The 22750-nt window shown below is 37.9% G+C and overlaps 1 protein-coding gene across 4 annotated transcripts; it reads right to left on the bottom strand.

Annotated features, from left to right (window-relative positions):
• Positions 1–210: 210 nt before the first annotated feature.
• Positions 211–13760, bottom strand: LOC145771226 (conserved oligomeric Golgi complex subunit 2-like). Of its 4 annotated transcripts, none has more exons than XM_082582968.1 (17): positions 13653–13760; positions 12333–12479; positions 11526–11687; positions 11115–11180; positions 9461–9628; positions 9259–9348; positions 8349–8528; positions 7522–7646; positions 5107–5242; positions 4792–4931; positions 4329–4412; positions 3557–3707; positions 3032–3206; positions 2552–2693; positions 2102–2242; positions 1461–1656; positions 211–1020 (listed from the first exon to the last, which is right to left on the bottom strand). In XM_082582968.1, exons 2-17 carry the CDS (start codon positions 12438–12440, stop codon positions 925–927), a joined length of 2160 nt encoding a protein of 719 aa, XP_082439094.1. In that variant the 5' UTR covers positions 12441–12479; positions 13653–13760; the 3' UTR covers positions 211–924. The 4 variants fall into 4 exon arrangements, with proteins under 4 accessions (XP_082439094.1, XP_082439101.1, XP_082439087.1 ...); XM_082582975.1 differs by lacking the exon at positions 13653–13760 and adding an exon at positions 13443–13459; XM_082582961.1 differs by lacking the exon at positions 13653–13760 and having other exon boundaries at positions 12333–13613.
• Between the last annotated feature and the right edge of the window lie 8990 nt (positions 13761–22750).

Here is a 22750-nt window from a genome sequence, read left to right as displayed (position 1 = left end):
ACTCAGATCGACCAAGAGTTAAAACCAGTTTGCACGATTTTTTTTTCATTAGCGAAACTTTTGTGGTATCATATGTCTATGTCTAGTTCACGGTCCACACCTAGAAAAACTCTGTTCTTACTCCGTATAATCATACCACCTGTGCTAAAGCTGATGCGATAATTCAGCGCGCAACTCTACACGTAGCCTAACTGCAACAACGAGTCAACAACTGCGATGTTGTATTAAGTGAAAAGCAAGACAGAGCAAGAGTACGGGAATAAATAGCCACTCGGGCACTTCATACAGATATTTACGGAACTGTATTCAAGAATAAACTGCAAATAAAATTTTGCGCTCTAAATGATACGACTTTATACTGGAATATCAAGGCAGCTACAAAAATGACGACAGATCACATTTAGCTTACATTAGTATTACGCAGTAGAAACGACAAAATGCTTGTAAAGAATGATTGATTTTAATAAAAGAATTAGTGTTTAACAGTTTGAAATAATTCTGCTTTTGATTAAATTACTTTCCTGTTTTAATCATTGAGGTCTGCGTAATAATAAAGTATACAAAGACAGATAAATTGAAACGTTTTAAATGAGCAAAATCTGTAATAATAAATTAATTTAACTGTACGAATCTATAAACAATGGCAACGCGACAAAGAATCATTTCTGTGGCTACAAATCCGAATATTCACCCAAAAATCATAAAAGCTACAAAAGACCAAGTCATCTGCCAAGAACTTGGTTACTCGCTTGACATGTATCCTCCCATAAAATCAGTTCTTTTACAAATGATTCAACATCTGTTGAATCCATGTAAAGAAACTGTAGGCTGGGTAGTGGATATGACCATCTTGGAAGTATTTTCATTATTTAAAATAAAAAAAAATAAAAAAACTTTATCACTTTGGGAAAGAATTATTCTTCTTCAAAGCGAATCTGCCTTGTTCTTCGCTTCTTCAACCATCTTGAGAAGAGCCTGATACTTATCCACTTGATCCATCTTTGCGCCGCAACTTGACATCTGCAACAATCAAGCAACGTGTTAGTTTTTACAGGATCAATTACGTCGGTTGAGCGGCCGAGTGGTGAAAACATCTGGGTCAGTTCGACACCCACAAAGACCATGGTACTAGGCATTGACAAGGTAAAGAAAGTGGTCTTGAACGTTGTGCGTGCTCATCAAAAGCAGATGGAAACAAATCTTTGTGAGTGTTTAATATGCTTTTTATGCAAAATCAAAAACACAACCGAAAATTTACGGTTTATCATCATTCGTTGATTGCAGTTCATCATCATTCTAGATAAGCAAGCCTTCCTATCTTCGAAAATAAAAAATGCGACGGCTGTTTTGTCATCCAGAGTCTGTTTTCCAAAACCATACTCACAAAAAGTATTCCTAGTTTACATACACATCTACAAAACGAAGTTTTCGTTACAATATTATAATTAAAGCCTTTCTACCTGATTTCCAAAACTGACAACGTCCAAGTACAACTGCAAGCGAATCTTGTCGTCGTCTGAAAGTGAGTCACTTCCGCTTGCCAAGGAAGCTAAATTTCCCGAAGAAAATTTACCAGATCTTAGTTTTTGCAACCTCATCAGGCTTTCCTCCATCTTCCGCACGGAGGTAAGGACGTCGGCAACAACAGTGAAGTATCTGGAAGATAAAGTAGAATCAGCACTGGAGAGTTTGAGTGAGAACACACAGTGAAGTAAAAACACATACCCAATAAACTATTGAAAAGCATTTTTGTCATTTCGCGTATTGCAATGCGCATCCTCAGGGCGAATACTTGCATTGCCCGCACTGAGTTTGGGCAAAGTCAAAAATATGCAATAGAACGAATCAAGACCAAACTTCAAACTGTGGTAATCGGTACCGCACTCTTCTCACCACTTTAGTCTTCCGACATCAGTTTTAGCAACTGAACAAAACAATATGGCCATTCTTCTTAAAACAGAGTGATTATTATGCATGAGCACTTACAAAGCTCTCCGTTTTTTTTTTCTGTTTTTTGTTTTTAATAATAATTCCGGCTTTGTTTTCAGTCCCGTAATTTGCTTATATATCGTGCATAATGTATAATATCGCTACGGCATACCTTTCACAAATAGCTGACGCAAATTGGGCCAACCATTCCGACATTATTTCCTTCTGGACATAGGCGGCCTGTTCATGATGGAAGCTGACGACTGATTTAATCACGCCAGTGACGTATGTGGACGGTTCCACAGGGGCTGGTCTGCGAATGTTGATGAAATCGCATGAAAAAGTTGAAAATACTTATTTTACTTCTTGTTACATTATTAGTCTATCTATCTATGTCATGAACTAAATATGATTTCGAGAGAATGTGGAAAGATTTTTATCTATTGCTTTATGTTCTTATGTTTTAATGTTGAATAAATGATGAAATTAAAAATGTTTTCACAAAAAAACAACAACATAACAAAACTTATGATGCTTACTGTACAATGTACATCTTGCAGAAAGTGTGCTGCGAACAAATAAGAAATTAACGAAAATATCGTGCTATCACGTTTTTTCGAACCTGTTTGTTTTACGGAACAACCTCGGCACATCCTGAGCTTGCTTCAGATAAGGCAGGGCTGACGAGCAAAGTGACGTAATGATAAACTTCTCGAAGCTGGCCTTGTGATTGGTCAACGAAGTCAACAGCTCTTGGAGGGCGTCTGCCAAGTAGGAATAACAAGGATCAAAAATAGTCACGTGACTTTGAAAGCGTCAACCATCAAATCTGATTTTCGGCTACGTCGCGTAACAAAGGCACGTGACTGTTTCTTTGGCTTTTCAATACAATTTATCCAGAGCAAGTGTAAAAAAAACTCAATGAGGTCCTGAGAAGTTAATATGACGTAGAAAACTTCATACTGAAGAATATTAGCGACAAATGTAACAGATAACTAAGCTAAGGCCAGATCTTTTTTTCATTGCACAATAATAATGTCATCGATAATAAGTAGGTAGAAGTGAGTCTTAGCTGGTAGACAGCCGTATTCGAACAGCTTACTTTTTAAAATGGATGTATCCTTCATGCCATGTTTCGATGCTTTCGGTTGTATATCGCTTTGGTAAAGGATCATCGATTGTTTTGCTATCTGGTCGACATCGACGACCAAACTTGCTATTTCACTCAAGGAAAGTTCAACAAAAACTTCGTTTTCACCAACGCGATTTGAAGAGACCTGATTTGTACAAGTTACAGTGTGCTGTATACACTAAGCTAGACAGTAAATGTTACTTTTTAAATCGTTTCGAGGAGGTTAGCGATGCTAAAACGACGTCAAAATAGCAACACTTGTTGTCTTGATGTATTTTGAAGCAAGTTGTAAAGTGACAAGCAAGAAAATAAGGACGGTCACTTTGCAAGACACTCATTTGTTCAAATCTTCTTTTGATGAAAGTCTACTCCTAGAGATGATGATGGTGGTGAAAATAATGCTTAATGATTCAAATTACGACACGCATGGATGATCATCCGACTACTGATATATTGAAAAAAATAAAAAACAGAAAGGAGTTCGATTGCTATCACCTGATAGTTGTCTACTTGCTTGACCCAAGTCTCGTATCTTGCGATCAATTGCAATGTTAGCTTCCAAAATCTGTGTAAAAGTGCCGGAAGGAAGATGTTCTTCTTCCAACAACTTCCCATGCATTGCCACAACGTGCAGGTGGAGTGCAACCTGCAACGAAATGTGATGCAGAAAATATCTCAAGAATCAAGCCAGCAAAGAATACATTTTTTGTATTGTTTTAACGTATAACGACGTTGAAAAGATGCAAAAAATGGAAGCTTTGTCGACTGATAATGCTCAAGTGGCCATGAGGTCGGAATCTAGTATCAAGCTTCCAATTCGAAGGATACCTTGCCCCAGTTGCATGACAACCGAGCAAGCCGTTGTTTTACACATGACAACATGATAAACTGAAAGAGAGACTTTAAAATGACAAGAAAATGTAGCCTATAAGTTAAATACTTCACAATGTAGATAGATACTATCAACCTGTTTTAGCCCAATGCTGCGAGTTCGCTGTGGTAACAGAGGTTTGCACTAGCTTTCGGAACACAGTTCCCTAGTCATGTGCTATATACAGTATATATTAGCAACGACCAGGCTGTTAAAAGCGAAACTCAATCTATGGTATAATTTGAATGATGTTCACGACAAGAAAACAACTGAAAATCTGCGGCGGACTGGCTAACAGAATCACAGACGACTACACTATGATGCTTTTCAACGGTTGTCAATTATAAAAAAAATTTTCAACTTTACCGCAACGATCGTGAAGTGCGATGTTTATACCTGAACTCAGGCTGGCTTTCCACTTGATTTGGTTGCGCGGGTTTAACAAGAGCCATCTCTAATTTTCCACCAATGTCTTGAAATCTACAGAAGCAACTTTCGTGATTAGAATGCCTCCTATGCTCCTTCAAAGATTGATAATAATACGTACAACACTTATCCATTAGAACTTAATGTTGGACGGTCCCTGGGACGGACAACCAGATAAAACAACAGTTACTTCAGCTGCAGAGTGCAAGGACGAATAGATTCACTCCACAATAAAAGTCGACTAAAACGGCTGGTGGACGATATTACCCCAACCTGTCAGTCAGTCGTTTTTGCATTGATTCAACGTGAATCTTGCTGCTGGGGAGGGGTCACTCGTTCACAAATGAGACCCAGAAGGTCCAAGCAGTTGCCAACCGTCGACGGTCTAGACTCAGCTTGCTTGCTTGACAAAAAAGCATGTTTAGTTGCATACCTTATTTGAAAATACACAGGTAAGCTCCAATGGGTCATGAGTGTGTTGTAGGATTCACTTTGTCGCAGCCTAGTGATGCTCGCCTGCGACCCGCACTGCCTTTCAAAGTTCGACACGAATTCCATGCAAACCAGGTAACGCTGAAATCACAACGATTGATAAAAAAAATACGCAGCTTAAATTGATAAAACATTGATCGAAGTGATACAAGATGGACTCATCTTCACATCACAGGAATTGTAGCCAAATATTATTTAGAGTAGAAAGGCATTGGCAAAGAAACGCTAAAATTATGGAAAAAGCTATCGACATTACTTTGTGAAAATCATCAGGGTCACGTGACTCGAACAGCTGTGGCAAATTTTGCTCCAATGACGTCACAATCTGTGGCCATGCCGAGTTGACGATGAAGTCATAACCAGGAATTCCCCGGTATTGCTCGCCGAGTCTGCTTACACACAAATGAAATCGTTAATGTAAACTCTTGGTTCACTCACAGCAGCTTTGAGTTCTCTACGTCGGTAAATGAGGGATCGATTTCCCATCGGGTCATACCAAACACATTTCAAAATGGTACTAAACTGAGTACTCAGAAGAGGAGAGGGTTTAGGGTAGTAATGTACATTGTACAGTAGCCTACTTTCTCGACGTCGTTCGCAACCGCCAAGCTCTCTGCTCTCGGTGACTCCTTCAAACACTTGGCAGTTAATTGCAATTCAAGACGCTCTCAACGAGAGTCCTGGGAAAGAGCCCAAATTGCCCAACAAACAAGCAATTAAATGTTAGGCGTTAATTAAATGTTATTTACTGGAAAGTTTAAGTGTGTTTTAGCGTTATTCACACTGCAAACTTGTGTTGCTGTCAGTGCTGTATTATACAAGGCTGAGTTTCAACGAAGTGGTATAAACCGTATTACAAAGTAGAGGAGCCAGATAGCATGTCATTACATTCAATGATGAGTGCTGTGACGTTGGCTTTTAGCGCGCGCAGTGCCTTAAAGGAAAGACATTCAATGCCATTTCAATAAAGTCTTTGGTGTTACCCGCATTGACAGCATAGGCGCCGACTTTCCAAAAAACCTTGGGGGGCAAGAAAGGTGATGATGTCATAACCATAACGCTATTTTACTCAATTAAAATAGTCTTTGATTAAGCTTACTGTCTTGTTTATATTGACACCTAGGTCGCAAACCGAATTTATTAGAACCGCTGCTTGAAACGATTAGTTTTACGCATGCAGTACGCCTAGTCGTAAAATTTTGATATTGTTAGCTCATAATTGGAACAGTTGGAAAACAAGCCGATTCATTTCCTTTTCGTGTGCGGGAATAACAACGACCAAGACAGTGAAGTTATCGAAATAAAGCGCAAAAAATCATGATCTCAAGCAGAGTGGAAACCCGCTATCAGTTTTATTAACTTCGTTTCGTTCGTTTTGCTAATTACTTACCTTCAATGCGTTAACAATGGCGAAGTGTTTTCTCTTCTGTTTTTTATCGCAAGTCTTTATAGTCTTTTATCGAATACCGTATACACGAGTATAGGTCGAGATGTTCGCAAGCGATTGTCACCTCAAAAACACAGGTTCAACTTATACACGGGACAAGCTGTTATCTCCAGCTCGGCAGTTTTCAAAATGAACACATTTTTACTGCGGCAAAATCATTGCCGAGGTAGATTACGGAGTGTGAAATGGCGTCGGCCAGAGTAAAAGTTTTGAATGCATTTATTTGCAGTGATTCAAAATTAATTTTCAAATTTAATGATTTCTTGTCATTTCTAAACTTTATGCACTTGTTGAGCAATATGCAAAGCTTACGAGACAAAACAGCGGAAAGAGTTGTTTTAAGAGATCAATTTTTTTATTTTTGCGTGTAGGATATAATCGTTCTAATTACGTGACATTCCATGATCGTTCAAGTTAGTCAATGTCAAACCTTAGCGGCCGCATAAAACAATGATGTCAGGTTAGCTAGGTCATAATAGCAGAAAGAGACGTCGTTAATGCAAGCAATACCTGCGACCAAGACCATTAAACAGTTAAACACCTTTTCTTTTATCGGTTTTCGATTTAATTCTCACACATTGTGAACAAAACAATGCGTTCTGTTGAATTATAATTGATCTCACAGCGGAAAGACCTCGTTGAAAATAGCGCGTCTAATTTAGCTGGTTTAGTTAATATTGCAGTGAATAGTACGTGACTATTCCAGCAGCGTAAGTTACTCTACCATCTACTTTGAAATTTCCGTACCGTATGAGAAAGCCATGCGATCAGCTGCTGTTTTGCGGGCAAGAGCAACGTAGGCTATTTTTCGCTTTCGGCATTCTTTAAGTCCATTTAAATGATCTAAATCTCTTTCGCGAAGTGTTTTATCTTTGAAACACCACTTGTAATAACCATTTTTGTTGCCCCTCAACCATAAATTTACGGGGGGCGCCGCCCCCCGGAAGTCGGCGCGTATGATTGACAGGGTTGCCAACTCACATCTGCCACTCTAAGGTGGATACTTTGGCCCACTAACCCAGTTCAACGACATTATATTACATGTACCAATTGAAGTAAAATAATATCCGAATAAAATAACAAAAAAAAAACATAAAGCAGGGGAAAATGAGGGCGGCATTTGCAATTGACAAGGTCCAGTCTACTATTTCAGGCGCTACAACTGGAGAATCAGGCAGCAGAGCGGTATAATTTGCTCTATCCTAGCAGAGAAAATAAACTTACTTGTTTTTTCTCCCAGATGTGACATCACACAAAACTTTCAGATGATTTGGAACCAATTCCAAAAACTTATTAAACATCGTCTTCAATTGCATAACGGTTACATTCCCGTGTTGGTCATCCAAAATCTAAAAGATATCCATTGATCCGTCATGCGTTTAAATTATATGGAAATCTTGCATTACTATCGCCACAGTCATCCGTGGTGTTGAATTCGGTTTTGATTTCCACCGAGCTTTAAAAAGCTTATTCGATTCTTAGCTGATTGTTATCGGAAAATAGACTACAGCCTTAGTTTTAGTGGTGAAGAAGCAGTGTTCCAATGTCTCACTTGCAGGGGTACGCCAATGAGCTACCCTGTGTTTCCAGGCAACCAACCTGCAATGCTTTAACTTATCTAAAGCATTTACGTCGCGACTCCTGTCAGCACACTACACTGTAGTAGCTGCGAATTCTACTAAACCTTCTAAAAGACTCGATAGAAGACCTAATAATAAACTGAACCACAGCTTTACTATAAGGTGAGTTATAACCGATCTTATTATATTCACTTTGTTAATTAAAACAATCTATTTCAATGTGGAAACACTGTTGCAATCCTCAGGGCACATGATGTTAGTGGTAAAGATTTACTTTGCAAGTGGTTAAAAAATAAATTCTAATGATTTTTTGACTCTGGGTACTTTGACATGCGATAAAGGTTCTTACTATGCTTCAATGAATCATAAACTAATCGTTCAGGATTCAATTATCATATTCACTGCATCCTATTCTTCTCAGTACCGGTACACCAGTGCGAGTGCATGTTCAGGACTAAAAACACACTGTACCTGTCGTACAAAAGGCTCAACAGCGTAAAGTCTAACGAGACTTTCTGCATCTTGCGTCTTGCTTATGAGGGCATACGAGTTGAGACATCGATGGACTTGTTTGGTGTCTCCGCTGTTCATGCCTTGTACAAGCTCACGCTCCAAGCTGCTTTGTAGTTTGCTGGTAATTTCAGAAACTCTCTGAAGAGAAATAAAAAAAATTGTTTCAAAAGTGGCTTTAAATTGTCTCGAAAAACAATAAAAGATGAATTGCAAACAGCAATGATCACTTATAAAACTATAATGCAAAAGCAATGCAAATTAAACTTCAACTTGGAATCTCCAACCTGTAAAAATCGTTCGGTTTTAACCTCAATTAATGTCAAGAACGACAAAAGTAGGTTTAAATATAGCACATTATAATATCGGAATGGCCCGTTTCGGTGAGTTCGATCCATTAACGGGGGATTTTTTCATTTTTTATTTAAATTATCGGGTACCGTAGCCTAATTATCATTGCCGTTTTAGGGTTAGGGGTTAGAGGTCAGGAACTCACCGAATCGGACTCACCGAATAGTAGCAGACCTAAGTTATAATATACACTGTGGGAATCTAAGACTTGAACTGAGACAACACAGTTTTGTAAAAACTCTTCAAACCGAGTAAAAAACAGTTTCAAAAGCAATTAAGCATAGCTCACCTAAAGAATGTAATAAGTGGCAATGAAACACCCAGGCACGTTAAATGCTAATCACCTCTTTTGGCAGTTTGCGTTGCATCCTCCAACAAGGCATTGTTAAAAAGTAAATGATTTAGTAGCCTTCTGACACTTTTTAAATTGTTATGGCAAAAAAACTCCCAGAAAAAAATCGTGTAAAAGTCATTCTCGTTGTGAAATAATGTGAAACTATAAAAAATTGAGGATTCTCACTTGTCTGATTTGCGTCAGTACTTGCAGACCTTTACAATAAGTTGCGTGATGTTGAAGTTGATTGAATTCACCAGCAATTCTTTCAAGAACCTGAGAGAAAACGCTTTCAGACCATGCCAAAAAAAACAACTGAACAAGTACGGTCAGTACAATATGAACAACACAATGACCACATTACTCCAGAAAAATTATGATTAGTGACCTGGCCTGATTTTGACTCTTCAGAACGTTGGATGTGCTCAATTTTGTCCACTGCTTGCAAAAGGCCTTGCATGTGGCCAAGCAGTTTTCGCTTCTCGGTTAAGTTGCGTTGCTGTTCAAACGCTGCTTCCACCTCAACAACTTTGTCCTGGATGGCTGCTTCAACTTCCTGTTAAAGCATCAAGAAAAAATGTTGACATTGGATGCTTAGGCAAGTGCGGTACTATATCGTCAAGTGGTAAAAAAAGGAAAATACTCTGTTTTATAAACATGTCACTTTAAAACATGTTTTAGCTTTGACAATGGTAGCTTTTTTTTCAAGCATAATAAACATTTTGAAAACAACACGTGACTGATTTTTGAAATGCTTGAAGCAATTCACTGTGTAGATTTTAGAGCAAGCGCAACTTCAGTACCAGCACAACAAGTAGCGGTGAAATTTTACATAGTTTCTAACTTACATCCCTTAAAAGTATGGCACTTTAATACAGCAGTGCCTAATGTGCAGCCCGCGGGGCCGCCCAAACATTATCTGCAGCCAACCCATCTGGGCTCTAGAAGACTCAATCTTAAAGCCTGGTCTACACTACAAAATAATTTGATCTGAGCGTGGCTCATTCTTTGTTTATTTAACACAAAGCTTCTCTCGGCAACAGCGCCGCCGTCGGCCTGAAAATGTCTGGTCATCACGAGCTTTTTTTACGCTCTGGAGAGATTCGCTTGGCCAAGGTTCTGGGGCAAAATTTAGTTTAAGCTCAGGTCTTGGCATTTTGTGGAACTTTGGGGGAAAGGCAGTTTTAGTTTTCTGGAAGGATGGTACTCTGTTTCAGTTAATAGGTTAGTTGGTGTGTGTAGATAAAAATTAAAAGGTTAGGTTTAAAAAAGTCTTACATAGGCCTACTTAGCTGTTAGTTTGGTTAAGGTGCCACTTTACTAGGCTTTTGGTATGATTAAAGTTGGCCTTCCAGCTAGTATGGTAGTCCTACCTCTTAGACTGATTCAAACTATCTTTAGCTGTTGGTCACTTGGTCAGGTTCAGGTAGTACTTCATCAGGCTTTTGATCAAACTTGGGTCGGCCTACCTGCTAGCCTTGCATTGATTGCAGGGTTCAACTCTACAAGTTATAGGATAGCTCTAAGTCTACAATACTATTCTGGATTATTTTCAGTTGACCTATTACACTGTGTCAGTACAGTGATGGATGCGTTTGAATCAATTAAAGACGAACTTCCAGCCAGATGACGTAACCAAGCAGAAAGTGACGTAGTTAGCGCTTGAATGCACAAGGTCGCAAGATCAAATTTGCCAATGTAGACAGTTTTTAGTCAGTCGAGGCTGGACAATGCAGGCGTTTGCGCTTTTCGGGCTTGTAGTGCACTGTGTAGACCAGGCTTAAAGCTTAAGCCGATTTTCAAAAAAAAATGAGTGAAACTTTTAATGCAGCAGCCAATACTCTCAAAAATCGAAATGCAGCGTATGGTTAAAAAAAACTTTGGGCACCCCTTCTTCAATATTGTTACCTAGTCACAGCTTGATTGGCTGAAATAGACATAAAACATATGATACAAATGACAAAGTAACAGAAAGAAAAGCATTCAGCTTAAAACTAAAGCAACGTTTTGCAACAAAACAATAAAACTAAATTCTTTCTTACAGTGATATCAGTTTTAATTGTTCGCAAGGGCTGACGGAGTTGCCCAATTGCTTTATCCATTCCTACCTGATAAAAAAGATAAAATATAAAAGTTTATGGAAATATCACAAATAAAACTTTATAAACAGAATACAGCAATATATAACAGCATAGTCATCACTTAATCCCTTATTTAATTCTGAATTCTGATGGTTAAGAAATAGGTAGATGATTGTGACAGCAAAGAAAAAACTCTACAAATCTACACATTCAAATCTTAATGAAAGATTCTAATGACTAAAACCAGCCCGAGAAAAGTAAGAAAGTCATCATACCACATCAAATACAATTTTGCAACAAAGTATATTCGGTCAATTTTCAATGTATTATATATTATATATGGTTTCAACAAAGAAAGTGTGTTGCAATTACCAGATTTGTGGAAAGGTTGACAAAATCTGCATAATCTTTGTTAATCAATTCAATCATTGCATTTTTCAGCAACTTGAAGTAAATTTCCAAATCTTGTCGTAGTGTTTCCAACCGTACTCGCCTCCGACAGTCAGCAACGAAGTTGTCAACACTAAAGTCAGTCTGTGATGATGCAATATAATCAATAATAGCATATTCATAAAACAGGCTAACATAACTTTATACACCAGTTAGGTTAATCAACCTAGCAACTATAAATGAAGATGGTAGGTTACAAATAGGGAAGGCAATCTGAATCCATTTTAACAACTTAAACCCATTTGATTGAATAATACTAGTACCGGTATTCCGTTTATTTTTTACATCATATTCACATTTAATTATTTATCACTGGTGGTGGTGGACAGTGTGAAAGCAGCGGCACAAATATGTTGTGCTTGCTCAAGGTACCTCTAAATACATAATGTCAGAGTTGCTCATTTCAGAGCTGGAATAGGTTTCCAATTTAGGTATAACGTTTTTTGGCAACACTAGTGTTACACATAGTGCTAACACATATAAATAGCCACCTACTAAAGATTTATTTCAAATGAATAAAAAGTCAATTTTTGAGCCCACTTCTAAGGATGTCACCAAGTCCTTACATTCTTCAAACAGCTGTGTCGTTTCAAGATGGAACTGACCAATAACTTAGAATAATACAGATGCATATAAAATCTATGTATTTTTTGTTGTTGATTCTTCGATGATAATTAGAATATAACCTGATCAACAACAAAAAAATCATACAAATAAATTCCATCTTACCTTCATGAATTCATTTTTGTCAAAGCATAACGTTCTTGGTGCGAGTGGTAGCAATGCTGAGGTAGCATTGTCTGTTTCATTTCTTTCAATATCTTGTATTTTTGTCATGGTGTACCAAATTTATTACAAGCTTTGAATCAATGAGACCTAAAATCCAAACAAAACTGAAGTTAAAAAAATAGGCCATATTAGGCAGAATTTTTTGATAAGATTCTCTGTTGGCTAAGGTATTAATTCTGCAGCGACAACCTTGTTTTCAATGGGTGCAACCTAATTCGTACCATGAACAATTCGTACCTTGAAAAGATCGAGAGAAAAAATAAAAAAAGCCGTATGGTAGTCGCTTATTGCAGTATCCGCGAACACTTTAAAGGGGTTAGGGTATCGGAGTATCGATTAGCAATATCCGCAAACAAACAAACTGAAAAAATCAAGAGAAAAAATAGAACATTGCTGATCGCAGCTTCCGTTTTTTAGCAGTTTCCGCAAACATTTTTTAATTTCCGGTAATGATCCTAGAGTTTGCCAAAGTCGCTGATCGCAGTTTCCGCAAACATTTTAAAAGGGTTAGGGTTAATCGGAGTTTCCACAAAATTTTTAAAAGGATTAGGGTGTTTCCGCAAACAAACAATCTGAAAAGATCGAGAGAGAAAAATAGAACAAAGCCGAAGTCGCTGATTGCAGTTTCCGTTTTTCCGCAGTTTCCGCAAACATTTTAAAATTTCTAGTAATGATCGTTACAGTTTGCCGCAGTCGCTGGTCGCAGTTTCCGCAAACATTTTAAAAGAGTTAGGGGTTAGGGTTGATCGGAGTTTCCGCAAACATTTTAAAAGAGTCAAGGTTAGGGTGTTTCCGCAAACATTTTAAAATTTTTGGTGATGATACTAAGTGTTTTTGTTTGTTGGCAGAAAATTTTAAAATGTTTGCGGAAACTGCGATCAGCGACTTCGGTTTTTTATAATTTTTTCTCTCGATCTTTTTAAGGTACGAACTGACGGTACGAATTGTTCATGGTACGAATTAGGTTGCATCTTTTTCAACAATCAAAGCAAAAAATGTCACATGTTTAATTGTTAATGTAGGTAGTTAGCCAACCAGGCAACCAATCACCAACTTCTTGTGCACTTGTACCATCCAATACAGAACATGATGCCTTGCAGTGTCAAGGTCTATTGCAGAAAAAAATGTGAATTAGTGGATAGCCTAATTGTTTTATCAATAAACTTTAAGACTTGATGCCATTTTCTGCAACTTACTCTGTCAAAACAATCAAATTTAGGCTACTTATTTTTCAAGTATTTTGATATCAAAAAAACTTACTGATTCAACAGCATAAGCAGCCTATCCAGTCCTACTACTCAACAAATCCAGCACAATTGTAGGCTACTCGCCTCCGGTAAGAATAAAAATACAAAATATCGAAATTCGAAAACACACTGCGTGACGCTACGTGTGCCAGATGTGTCAATCAAGAAGATTAGTGTTGCCAAAATCCTACAAATAAATCTTCTGTCAACGACTTTAAAAATTCCTCAATCTCAAGTACATTTCACTTTTTCCACAACTGTACAGTAATTGCTATAAACTATGAAATACATACAAATAGGACTTTAATTTTCCAAGCGCAGGTTTTTCTAAGTTTCCAATTCAGGTCTTGCCCCTGCAAAGTCTCGGGTTTATTTTAATAGGCTACAGATTTATTTGAATGGAGTTTGAATGGGATTGATGAACCCCATGGCCACCTTTATACCCAGGCCATGGTTGGTTTTAAATCTTTATCCTCGGACTGACAAAGCCTTTGATGGGTTATTTCTGGTATTTTTTCTGAATAGTATTTCTGGTTTTGCATACTTTTTGGTGAACCATCCACTAGGTGCCGCTGAATGCAAAGCACTCCTTGATAGTGCGTTGGGTAGCCACTTTAACAAGTCGAAATTCTGCCACTGAAATTGATTAGAATGCAACCGCCAACCAATCACAACATGTTATAAGAGGCTACCGTCCAATTGTGATCCTTCTCGCACTCATCCAGAGAGTTAATGCATGTTTTTAACTTTATTTGCTAATTACAGAAGAAAAAGAGCAATAGCAGTAGTGGGAATCGAACCCGCGTCAATGAAATGACTACTTTCTAGCCCTAACCCTAACCCCTAAGCCAACCAGCTGACAAAAAATCCATCACTTAATTTGCTTTCTATGATCTTCTTTTCGTCATTTTTTACGTCACTTAAACCGTAGCTTGTGATTGGTTGGCGGTTTCATTCTAATCAATTTCAGTGGCAGAATTTCGACTTGTTAAAGTGGCTACCAGTGCGTTGCTCAAGCCGTCAAGCGCATACCTCAAAAGCCGAAGCAGCGCTGCTTGATCTTGAGTCGAGCGCGTAACCTTACTGAGCTAACTGGGCTGAATGCTGATCTGTTGTTATCCAAAATCGCCAGTGAAAGTTGGTGGTTTTGTAGGATTTCGACATATTATTCGTACATTTATGTGCTATTAATATTTCAAAGTAGCCTACGTATCATCCTTTATTATTCAGTTGAGCACACTGGTGGGGTGTGATCAACTGGTCTGATCATTGATCAAGAGCATTTGTATCAGCGTTCCTTGTCACACCAGCAACTGCACTGTTATCATTTCAGAAATAGAAATTGAAGTAACTTTTCATTGAAGTAGAAATTGCCTCGCGGTAGCCTATTTTTATTAGCTTAAAGGGATAGTAAAGGAAAAACCTGACTTGGCGATTTTCCAGGTTCTTTGTGTTGAACAGGCTACCATAAAACAATTTTTAATAAAATTTTGCCCCATTGCGGTCTGATCAGCATTCCGCGCCCGCTTTTGACAGAGCTTTCAAAACTAGAATGAGCGTGAGCAGCGAAGCGTGCGACTGTACAGTTCACGTCACTATAGGCGAGCAATCAGTTGATCGCGCAATAGTTGTTACTGCGGGCGATTTAACTGTAGGCTATGTATGTATGTACATCAAAACAGCAGATTTCAACATCAAAACATCAGACAATTTGCTCAAAACATCAGATCTGATGTTAGTGTTAACGTGGCTTTTGTTATTGCTGTCGATAGTGACGTATTCTCGAGCAGTGTTTGCACTTTTTAGTCATTTTGAAAAAAAAATAAAAATAAATGAAACATTGAACTTTGGGCCTTGCCAGTGCCATTGAAAACAATTTTTTTTCGGTAATTCTTTTTGAAATGTGTTCTTGAATGTTCAGTTTACGCATTTTGATGCTTAATTCCCGTTTGAAAATTTCATTTAGTAAGTTATGCCTTTAAGAGGCATTCGAAAATTTTTTTTGAATCGAAAACAAATTGAAAAATCGCCCATTTGCTAATAGCCAGTAGGAAGTCATTTTTTTCTTATTGGGTGAGGGATCGTTCAAAATATTTTGACTTTTTTTTTTATCAAGAGTAGCCTAATGCTACTTTATGGTCTGACTAAAGTTTAAGGTAGCCTAGCCGAGACTATCTAACTTTCACGATCTTTGCGTAGCCTATGTCACTGTAGTTTTAAATTGAATTATTATTAAATATGTGAATATGAAAGCATGATATTAGGCTAGGCCTAAACAGATAAATAAAAAAACTGTAGCCTAATAGTTCGAATAACAGGCAATGTCCTTAAATTAAAGCATAAATTGAAACTTTTTGTGAAAGGTTATATATCGAATGCAATTTATTACTGTAGGCCACCATACTTTAAACAAAAATTTTGGAAGAAGAAGAAGAAGAAAATCGCATTCTGTACATATAGCCTATAATGAAAAAGAACGCCTACCCTACCGGGCCGTGTAAGCACCATCTCGCTCCTCTCTCTCCGAAATTCATTTGTGTAAAAATGCTCAAATGTCTTTTAAACTAGCTTATAGCCTAGGTTGTGAATTCAAACCAAAAACATCAGATTAACTCCGCAATCTGTTGGGATTTCATTTTTGACTATATAACAATGCAAAAAGTTACCGTATGGAGTTTAACTAAAATAACTAAATGATTTTAGCCTACAGGGCCGTTGGGATAATTTGGTAATGAAAAGGGCCGTCTCTGAAACAGGTAGCCCAGTGGTTTTTAAACTTTTTGAGACACACCTCCTTTTTACAATTCTAACAAAATTCGCGCCCCACCTTGTTTTCATTGTTGCAATTCGGTGGTGGTATCCACGTTTTTCCTCGTTATTTCAGGAAAACTTTCGCAAGTGCTGTAGCCTTTCGCAAGTAGGCTACTGTAGCACACAATCACTAATTATTGGTGGTTGGTCAATTCTTGGTCGTTGGTTTGAATCTTCATCCTCGGCTTACTCAGTCTGAGAATGCAGATTCAAACCAACAGTAGTTGTTTTTCAATCTCAGTGGCAAACCCTTTTTATTCAATGAAGTAGTGTGCCTGCCTCTGCACACTAGTGTGTATGAATGTGTAGTTAGATTTACTGTGATGGGGTGGTGGCTGACTAGATGACTGCTTATGGTCTTTCGCTACCATCCTGATTGCGCCATAATCTAACCAACAGTTGTACAATGCATTGTTTTGACAATTACATTTTACTCTGATTATATGTTAATATATGGCGCTGTTAAAACAAAATAAATTGACTTGACTTGACTTTCAAAATCAAAAACATTATTTAGAACAGCAATTCGTTTTCAAGTAAGTTAAGTTGCATTAATGCGAAGGATGTAGGCCTAACCGTTTTTTGGATACCAAATGTTTAATTTGAGGATTAGTAGCAGGTAATGCACATTACATGGCAGACAACCAAAACGATGGCAAGACAACATCCAATCATGGACCGGACTCAACTTGGCGACACTGAGCGAGTTGGCTCAAACTCGCCACCCTTGGAAGCAAATAACCCATGTTGATGCGCAATCTACTACCGGTACAGGCGGAGATGACGACTGATGATGATGATGATGAATGCACAATTGCACATTGCACATCTCAGATCGGTTTCACAGTCAAGTTTGTTTCTAGATTTTGTCTTTATGCTCACAGGAGTAGAAAAACCATTTTCGCACAAGTAGCCTAAGTGGATGAAAATGGAAGAAGTGTAGACTACTTATACCCACAGCACCCACACTCTTGTAAATGTGCACATGTTTCGCCTAGAACGTAGTTAGTGGCATTGCTTCAAGATTGTCCCTTTCAGTAGAACTTCATTTTAGCTTGAAGAATTCCTCTTGTAAATTGTCGGAAAGAATTTCCTCAATTTCTTGTCATCTGCCATTCTGAAAGTTCGGTGTCACCCAAGTCTGGAAAATAGCGTTCAAAATCTTGTTTCAAAAGTTGAAGGTGGCACTCCATTTCGAACTTAAGCTCGCCCTTCAGTTCAATTTGGTTTTTCCCCAGGACAGTATCAAGGTTGGAAAATGAAATTGCGTTTCCTTTTTGAACTGGACGATGCCACAGCCCCAGTTTTGCTATGAAATCATGGATGGCATCATAGTCTTTGATGCGATTAGTATTCTTGCCCTGCATGAGCAGATTTAAATTATTAAAGGGCTTCGAAAATATCCACGAGGTAGGCCAACTCGACGATTCCAAATTCCGAACGACGCTTCTACAATTTCCACCGACGACGATTGGCGAAAGCACTCGCTACTTGCAATCTTTATTTTTATAAAAGAGTCTTTCTTGCATTGGAAAAAAGGTTTATTTTGGTGGTCAAGGTGTTTTTTTTTTTCAAGATGACGCTGCGAACGAGTTGGTCTTAAACCGTCGTTGCTCAGATTTTAAAAACATATGACGCATTGTGGTACAACTTGGTCGTTTAGGCCTACTGTGGCATCTATAAATCAAACTTCAGATAATTTTCGTCATACTCTCTCTTTTTCCCCAATCATTTTATTTTTATGTCAATAGAACCGATTAATTAAAAATAAACCTAATTAAATCAATGCTAAATTTAAAAAATAATTTACACATGGTAGGGGAGACTCGGGTAAGTTGGCCCAGAAAAATGAAACATTGAATTTGTGAGCTAATAACAAAACATATGTTAAAGCGAATGCTATTGAAGAGTAGAGAATTCATCACTCTAGAAGTGGACATATTCTTGCATCAAACAAACATTCTTAGGTATATAATTTTTCAACTTTTCCGAAAAAAAATAAAATGGACCATCTTGCCTTCCTGTGCGGGTAATTTGGCCCACCATGGAAGGTAAGTTGGCCAGGTGGGCAACATGTCCATCTACGGTATATTAAACAGTAGAAAAGTTCTCTTTCTCCCCAATTTTATTTTCCTTTTAATTATTTCTTGGTTTTATAGAGGCAGACATACCGTACATAATTTATTCTATGTATGCATTCATGTATGGTTTATAATATAATCTACTATTAGGCTATAATGCTGTATTTTACCTCAGTAAACTTTTTTTACATGAGTAGCCTACACCCAGTGTTGGGCGCGATAACTCATTTTTCAGTTAAGCGATAACGATAAACGATAAATCAAGAAAAAGTTAAGCGATAACGATAAACGATAAATCAAAAAAAAGTTAAGCGATAACGATAAACGATAAATTATCGCCGATAATGTCCGATAACGATAAAAAAAATTTTTTCTTGATTAGCGCTGCCCCATCCCATGCAGAACGAACTGTTTTCATCGACATGACGAAAAATCGAACATAATGTACTGTAAAGGGACAAAACTTTTTGTAAGTTATGCATAAATAGAATCACAATAGCGGCAGTGGGTATCGAATCTTCAACCTCTTGATCCAGAATCAAACCACTGAGGTAACCGCCGTGCTTATAATTATACCTTCAGATACCAGTTGGATGTTTTTATTAATTGAGTTACACTGCCGCTTACGTGCAGTAGGCAAAATAATTAAATCAAATGAAAATACCATAAAAAATTCCAAACTTTGTATTTTGCTTTCTGCTTAAAGGGCTGTTTACAGCAAAGTCAGCAATAATTGAAAAAATTCCCAAAAACGCAAAATGCTTGAAAATTTATCAGTAATCTTAAGCGTTATTGGTAGTAAAAATGTGCATACTGTGAAATCCATCAAGCTTGTCAAATTAGTCGTGTTTGTTTAAGAACAATAACATAATTATCGTAATTTAGGCTACTGATAATTTCAGATATTTTTTTTTTTTTTTCTTTGTGAACACCATCATTAAAGCAATGGCAGAACGCTGAGTTGTTCAGATAAAAATTACAATGTAGGCACTGTATTAGTGGGAATAAAAATATTTGATTGAGATAGGCTGTGTCGCACAGGTAGGCTACAGTAAATGAGAAAGATTAGCCTATACTGTATTTAGCATAATTTTACCACGCAACTCGATCCGCCTATTAGTCAGGTTCGTTATGTAATTTCGTTCAAAATTTTTGGAGATTAGCAAACCTATACATTTTCGGAAAGCTTAGACCATGAGGAATCCGAAAAACTTTGATTACATTTGTAGAAATGTCCCCATGGCCGCCATTTTGAATTTTCAAAATGGCCGTCTCAAAATATATATTTTGATATATCTCGACTCTTAATAAACTTAGAAACTTTATCAAACATGCTAATTATATGTTTTAAGGGTCAAGAAATCCATTAGAAGCATACCTAGATACCAAGCGTTAACCACTTTGCAATTATCCGCCATATTGGTTTTCAAAATGGCCGCCGAAATTATATTTCGTTACATTACTACTTATATACAGTGTCACGTCGTATTTATCCGCCTACAAAAAAGTATTTGTCTGTAATTAAGTATAAAAAATGAAAATAATGAAATAAAAAAGTATTTATTTGTATTATTTTGTTGTCCGCCTTCTGGAAAGGCACCACACATGGAACAATCACTGCAGTGTATCAGAAAGCAAATGTTCGAGGAGAACTAATCGTACCGTACCAAAGCTCGAACTTACTGCAGCTAAGAACGTATCAATCCTTCCATATCATGTGCCCATTAAGCCATGTGAGCGCGAAGGTTTGAGGCCAACACAACAGGTGTTGCTCACTGCTCAGTCATATGAACTGACCCAGTTAGGGTGGGTCACAGCATCTACTTTGTCCAGAGCAAGAGAAAATGATGAACAGAGCAAGATTCTCGGATCGGCAGGATACAAGTCATTCATCTCATCTTGCCAACCACTCACTCACGTTGGTGCACTGCCCCTGCTACCTGAAGTTGCTCACGAGTGGCCTACTATGCTGACTGTGATTCTACAAGTATCCCAGCTGAAGACGTTAATCGTTGGTCAGAGCAGTGGCGTATCCTGGTTGGTTGAGCAAGGGAAGCAATATAACTGGTGGGGGGTTAGAGCGTGCCGAAGGCACGTGTATTCTAGGGGGGTCCGGGGGCATGCCCCCCAACATTTTTTTGCAAAATTACACTCAAATAATGGACTATAATGCTTTCTAGAAACACTTTTAGGGTAATATTTGTATGAAATTTATTAGCAGATAAACAGCTATTAACTTATTAAAGGTAGCTCTTACACACAAACGGGCAAAATATGCTGCTAAAATTAGAGAACACCAAAAACTCAGTTACCTACTGCTGAAGTAGCTTAAGCCAGAATTCATTTCAGTCAAGTCAATTCTATCCTAGACCTCACATATCATGTCTTATGCCAAAGTCTACCCAGCCAAGATAACAGTGTAAAGCCAACATTTGGCTCAAACTTTTGCTTACTCTACCTTACCATAACAGCGCCTTAGATTTTTTCATTACCTAGCGTCCTAGCCCACTGACACAATATCCAACAGATTAGAATTGCCAGACTATGAAAAGGTCTTAAAGCCAAAATAATACAAAAAAGGCCAAAACAAGGAAAATATTAGACAAAAAGGCCAAATGGATATAGGCCTTTTTACCTGATTTTATTAAAAATTATAAAATGTAGGCTACATATATTTTATGACTTGTAGCGGATTTTAATAAACTGTGGCAAAAATAATTCTGAAAGTAGCCCAAAAAATAGCAAATATAAAAAGACTGTAGCGGATGAGTTTTAATCGGCCACATTACGAGTATAAACAAGTATAAAACATGTTTTGAACAATGGTGAATATGGTTTTATCTGGTAAGGTTACGATATTTGAGAAATATTGATTATGTCGCTTCTACCTTTTTCTTGACCTTTGCTATGTTGACGTGTATTGTTTTGATATGATGGTAGAAATAAAAAAACAACTGAACTGAACTGAACTGATTATGCATTTTGAAGAGTTAATTTAAAAAAAAGTCTAATTCGAGGAATTTGTCCAATCTGGCAACCCTGGAAGCAATTTAAATATTGCTTCCATCGACTTGTTAAAAGAAACATAAATCTCGCAAACTTTGCGCTGCTTTTTTTCCTTTCTCTCTCGCTTGTTTCTCCTTATAGCAAAAACGAGAGCAAGGGAAGCGATACAATCTTGGCATCCGTAAGCTTCCAACTTTTTTAGAATTAAAACCGAGCTGAAATCATACGGGGACGTGAGTTAGAAACTGTTCTAATTCGTATTCAGGTAAAGAAATTACGAAATCGTTTTACTTAAAAATATCATCTTCTTTTTTTTCAATTTTGGCAGGGGAAGCAATGCTTCCCTTGCTTCCATTGAGGATACGCCCCTAAGTCAGAGGTAACCAACTGTGATAACCTTGCACATGGCCCTCTAAGAAAAGGCAGTGCAGTTGCTAGACGCACAGGTCGACCTGAAAAAAGAAATTGTTTCCAGACTAGGTGAGCTGCATGCTGTGATGGCTGCACTAAGAGCTCTCGGAACTTCTATAGAAAACTCTGGGATTGATGATGCCTGGATCGTAGCCGATGTGTATGGATCTGCGACCACAAGACAAATTCTCAAGTGTGCGCACTACAAGAGAACTCTTCATGCACACATCCACACTTACATAGCTTTGTATGAACTGGCCTTGGATCAGTTTTTCACAGAGAAGCCACATCTGAAAATTATCTGCTCAAGATCAGCAGATAAGGTCCAGGAGGCATGTACATTGTCATCTGATAACAGAAAGTCCTGAATCCATCTCGACTGCTCATGACAATCTGGAACGAATCCTCATAGATGAAGATATGATGCAGCAATCGAAAGCATGGGAAACGGAGAAGTCCTTTAATGCGATGTTCAAGTCAATGAAGAACTATGTTCACCATGTGGAAACGATCTTATTCTTTGTCGATGCATCTCGGAATGCAGATCTCAATCTCCATTTGCAAGCTGGTGAGGAACTGAATAAGCTCTATATCGGATAAAGTACAAGCGCCTTTGGCCACGGTGTATTGCAGATATGCATGACCTGAAGATCAACCACCCAGGGACTTGGTGTGAACTTCAAGAAGGCAATGTGTCTGTTACCAAGGGTGAGATTCCATTTGTGTCTATTGGTGCAGATCGTGCATGCGAGCAGTTCAACAAGAGGATGAAAGTCCGCTCTAGACTAATTGGCATTTCTAA

Source organism: Aplidium turbinatum, chromosome 1 (genome assembly GCF_918807975.1).
Source record: "Aplidium turbinatum chromosome 1, kaAplTurb1.1, whole genome shotgun sequence".
NCBI lineage: Eukaryota > Metazoa > Chordata > Ascidiacea > Aplousobranchia > Polyclinidae > Aplidium > Aplidium turbinatum.
Note: the sequence above shows the minus strand (reverse complement) of the source record. Positions and strands in the feature narration are given on the sequence as shown.

Excerpts from the sequence above, each read along its gene's own strand:
- LOC145771226 (XM_082582968.1), bottom strand. The coding sequence starts at position 12,440 with ATGACAAAAATACAAGATATTGAAAGAAATGAAACAGACAATGCTACC. Across the intron at positions 9,349-9,460 it reads AAGAGTCAAAATCAGGCCAG|GTTCTTGAAAGAATTGCTGG; the intron begins GTCACTAATCAT and ends GTTTTCTCTCAG. Across the intron at positions 5,243-7,521 it reads ACATCTGGGAGAAAAAACAA|CAGACTCGGCGAGCAATACC; the intron begins GTAAGTTTATTT and ends TTTGTGTGTAAG.